Source organism: Ostrea edulis, chromosome 1 (genome assembly GCF_947568905.1).
Source record: "Ostrea edulis chromosome 1, xbOstEdul1.1, whole genome shotgun sequence".
Taxonomy (NCBI): domain Eukaryota; kingdom Metazoa; phylum Mollusca; class Bivalvia; order Ostreida; family Ostreidae; genus Ostrea; species Ostrea edulis.
Genome location: NC_079164.1, coordinates 29316417 through 29320778, shown reverse-complemented (window position 1 = coordinate 29320778; position 4362 = coordinate 29316417). Strand labels below are relative to the sequence as shown.

Sequence of the window (4362 nt, the reverse complement as noted above, 5' to 3'; positions counted from 1 at the left end):
GGATAACTCCGTTTACCTGATCAGGATATAGGGCTCACGGCGGGTGTGACCGGTCAACAGGGGATGCTTACTCCTCCTAGGCACCTGATCCCACCTCTGGTGTGTCCAGGGGTCCGTGTTTGCCCAACTATCTATTTTGTATTGCTTGTAGGAGTTATGAGATTGATCACTGTTCGTTATCTTCACCTTGCATTGATACAATTATGGGGAGTAGTAGAATAAAAAGGTGAAGATAACGAACAGTGATCAATCTCAGAACTCCTATAAAGAATACAAAATAGAGAGTTGAGCAAACACTGACTCCTTGATATAGCAAAGGTGGGTTCAGGTGCCTAGGACTAATAAGCATCGTGAGCCCTATATCTTGATCAGGTAAACGGAGTCGTCCGTAGTCTGAATCGCTGTGCCAAGAACAGCCTAACAAGTAGTATGAAACACGTCAAACAGCATTTGAGCTAATGGCAGGTTGTATTGGCAAACTAGATTGTTATAACGATCTTAGAATTTTTAGAATTTGCGAAATGCTGACTTTAAACGAAACTGTTGAAACCCCTGTAACATCATCTTGTTTGTCAGTAGCCTGACTTGATTTGAAACTGGTCATACGCAAAACGAGCTATTGCGTATCGAATCAGTTGAGATATATTAACACTATATGCAGGTGATAATGAAATATTGCTACATAAATATTGGAAGTTGACAAAGGAGAAGCTGAAATAATTCCGTTTGTCATAAAGTTGAGTTGTTAGTTTGCCATCAGTTAACATCTACAGTGTATATTTGATAAAACATCTTAAGTATGAAGTAGATGTGGAAGACTGTGTTGTCGTTATTTCGAGTTCACTGGGATATATCGAATCGACATATAAATGAAAATGATTATCGTTAACAGAGAAGACGTCGTCGATATATCTAAATGTCGAGTTGAAGGCCACAGCAAGATGTTTTTTCTTCTTATGTAGAAGGTTTTGAATATATTCTGTCCCATAAGAATATATAAACAGATCAGCTAATATAGGAGCACAATTCGTGCCCATGGGAATTCCAACAGAGTGCTGGAAGACCTGATCACCATAGACTACGAAGGTATTCCAACATATTTTCTTAGATATAAATATATCGGTACCATATATTCTACATTTTTATTTTGTGAGGAGAAAAGCATTGGTCACTAGATCACCAATGCTTTATCTTCTATGCAATGAAAAATGCACCAAAAATTCATTTTCTTTAAACATCAATGAAAGGTGAAGATAAAGAACAGTCATCAATCTCATAAATCCGATAAGCAATACAAAATAAATAGTTGGGCAAACACAGACCCCTGGACACACCAGAAGTGGGATCAGGTGCCTAGGAAGAGTAAGCATCCCCTGTCATCAATGTAAGGTATGGTGGGCTTTTTTTTTTTTATAATGAAACAAAAATTTTATTGAAGGAAACGTATGATAATATACAAAAATGAAAGTAGAAACTATCTACTTTCAATTTATTTTTATACTCCAAGGAACTCAATTCTGGTTTTTATGTAAGAATGTGTAAACATCTATTGAAGTCTAATGAAAGTCTCGGGCATTACTTTCCTCTTAAAGTGTATAGAAAAACCGTTCTGTTGCTTGAAAACTTTGATATCACCCCGCATTCAATGCTTTGGTTGTTTCTCTGCATACTTTGTGACAAGAGAAATATTGATGTACAAGATAACGTATTAAGTAAATGTAAGTAGTGAAAATTGCTTTACAAGAATCATAATGCAATAACCCGAACAATGTTAAAATGTGCGAACTGATCTGCTCCTTTTAATATTACCAATTTCAAAATATATAATTAACAGTAATGGTGTATGTCTCTGAAATTTTGTCCGTAAATTAAAAAAAAAAAGAAAATCCTAGACTCATTTTCCAAATAACTTCAGAAGATTGTCAGTTTAGACTCGTCTCTGAAAATCATCATCACATGCCATGGGTTACGTTTCCATTCTATACCACAAGCTAATTATCCAATCAATACCTAAAATTGTACGATCTGAGTTACCTCTCCTGGTTAGCCCACTCTCAGATATTGCACTTCACTTACTCTTACGCATGCACGTATTTAGTTATATCACGTGTAATGTATCTACACTGTACATCGGCATACAATTTAATGAGAACAAACCATTGTCACTTCAAAGTAGATACAGGGTCAAGAGAAAATTATACAATGCATTTGAATGGCCAAAGACGAGAACATTGAAGTGTGAGCAGAACTGATACTACTTGCTGTTATCCCGTCGTAAAAGAATAGAAACTACACTCGTGGGAAAAGAAGATGCAAAATATCCGAGGAAAAGAATACTAGATCCCTTGTAAAAAGAATAGACACTAAACATTTGGGAAAAGAATGAATACTAAAAGAATAGACATTAAACTCATGGGAAAAGAATGAGCACTAAACTTGTGGAAAGAGAATACTAGTAAGACACTGAACCCTTAAAAAGAGAATGAACAGTAAATCCATGAGGAAAGGAACAAGAAAATAAAGAACACTGAACCCTTGGGAACAGAGTGAACACTACATCTATACATAAAAGAAAAGAATAGACGCTAAGAACCGTGGGGAAAGAATATGGAACTCGTGAGAGAAATCGTGGAGAGAGGGCGGACACTACATGTAAATATGTGAAAAAGAACCGACCCGATTCCGAAGGAAGTGAATAAACAATAAATTCATGGGTAAAGAAGACACGGATATCATGGGAATGCTTGATACTAAACCCGTGGGGGAAAGAGTGGAGACTAATTAAAACACTTAAAGGCTTGAAAATAGAATGTGCTTTTATCTGTACGGACCATCAGGATAGTCATCAATGTCCATAACTGTCATGTCCTCCCACCTGTGACAGTCATGTTAAAGAGTTCAACAACTGGATCTGTACAGTGTAATCAATTGGAAAAACGAATATAATGTAATTTGATAAATAATATTGGTGGATCGATGCTTATTCATCTCCTTTAACCCACGTATTGTTTTTGGTATACCTCACAACTGATAAGTTGTTTTTTACAGGACATGTTACCAAGTGATTGAAACTATCGATGTCCGAGTCGTGTTTGCAAAAGTCACACTAAAGCCCAAGAAGGTTTTCAATCCTTTTATTCTGTATTTCTTTATGATCAATTAATTCCCGTATTCAATTCTTCATCTTTGAACAGCAAAAAGTTTGATTTCATCCTTGGCTCGCATTACCATTGCTATTTGCTTCTCAACGACGTGTGCTTTGTCCAAAGAAAATGTAAACCTGTGAGGAATATAGTTTAGAGTGTGTATTAAACATTGTCAGGTTGTTCTAGTTGAAAATCGAATGGATAATAATATTACCTTCGAAGAAGAGTCGCTAGTACAATCTTTTCTTCGTTCATGGCAAAGTGTTGTCCGATACAATTTCTGCAAATTGAATACAGAATACAAATCTCTATCTTTCGTTCCTTGTGAATTTAGAAAATCTAGAATCAATATTAACATACCTAGGCCCAGCAGAGAAAGGACAAAATGCAAACGGGTTTCTCTTTTCGACATTCTCCTTTGTGAATCTTTCGGGTTTGAATGTCATGTGATCTTCACCCCAAACAGCGGGATTGTGGTGTAAACTGTAAATACTGATCGAAATATTACTTTCAGCTGGGATCACATGATTATCTATTTCAATCGGAGAAAGATTCACTCTCATAATCACTGGGACAGGAGAGTGAAGTCGCATGCCTTCCTTGATGCACTGCGTTAGGTACTCCAATCTATCAAGATCCGTCCTGAAATAAATGCATGTATTATATGCAATACAGGTCATTTCAATTCTGATTGATCCAATGTCTTTCGTGCATATTGATAATTAAAACCGATTCAACTATTTTTTTCAAATGTTCAGTACTTCTGTCCATTGAATGATAGGGGATTTTAATTCTCTACCTCTCAGCTTAAAGAAACTTGCTAGAAACAAACTTTTGTACCTCCTTTTTGAAGAGTTCCAATTTTTTAATTTTCAGTTTTTTAACAAAATTTGGGCATGTTTGAAAGGTCCCTTACTGTAGAGTATTTAATTATACTTATTTACCAATATGATGTACCTATAGCAATTTTTAACCAACAAGTGAGTACAGAGTGTCTCTATACGGGAAAGCTCAGAAAAGAAATACCCAGTAAACACTAATAATTTGATCAACCTGACTTAATTCAGTTTGTAATGTTGCTAGCTTTACATGTTTTGTATATTTATTCATTCACATTTTGTACAGAAACATTTGAAAACAAAAGAAGGTCGATTTGTTTGTCGTCTTTAATTTTTATCTCGTACCACTCCAGATCTCCAGATTTAGTATCAGCGAC

At 35.7% G+C, this 4362-nt stretch overlaps 1 protein-coding gene across 1 annotated transcript in view; it reads right to left on the bottom strand.

The window, feature by feature from the left end:
* Positions 1-3119: 3119 nt before the first annotated feature.
* Positions 3120-4362, bottom strand: part of LOC125663923 (cytochrome P450 4F1-like) — a 19973-nt gene continuing 18730 nt past the window's right edge. Inside the window, exons 8-11 of the mRNA XM_048896363.2 lie at positions 4331-4362; positions 3507-3788; positions 3361-3426; positions 3120-3280 (exon numbers count right to left, since the gene is read on the bottom strand). The exon at positions 4331-4362 is cut by the window's right edge and continues 98 nt beyond it. Of these exons, the coding sequence (XP_048752320.2) occupies positions 3181-3280; positions 3361-3426; positions 3507-3788; positions 4331-4362 (480 nt within the window). The 3' untranslated portion in view covers positions 3120-3180. The remainder of the gene's footprint in view (positions 3281-3360; positions 3427-3506; positions 3789-4330) is intronic.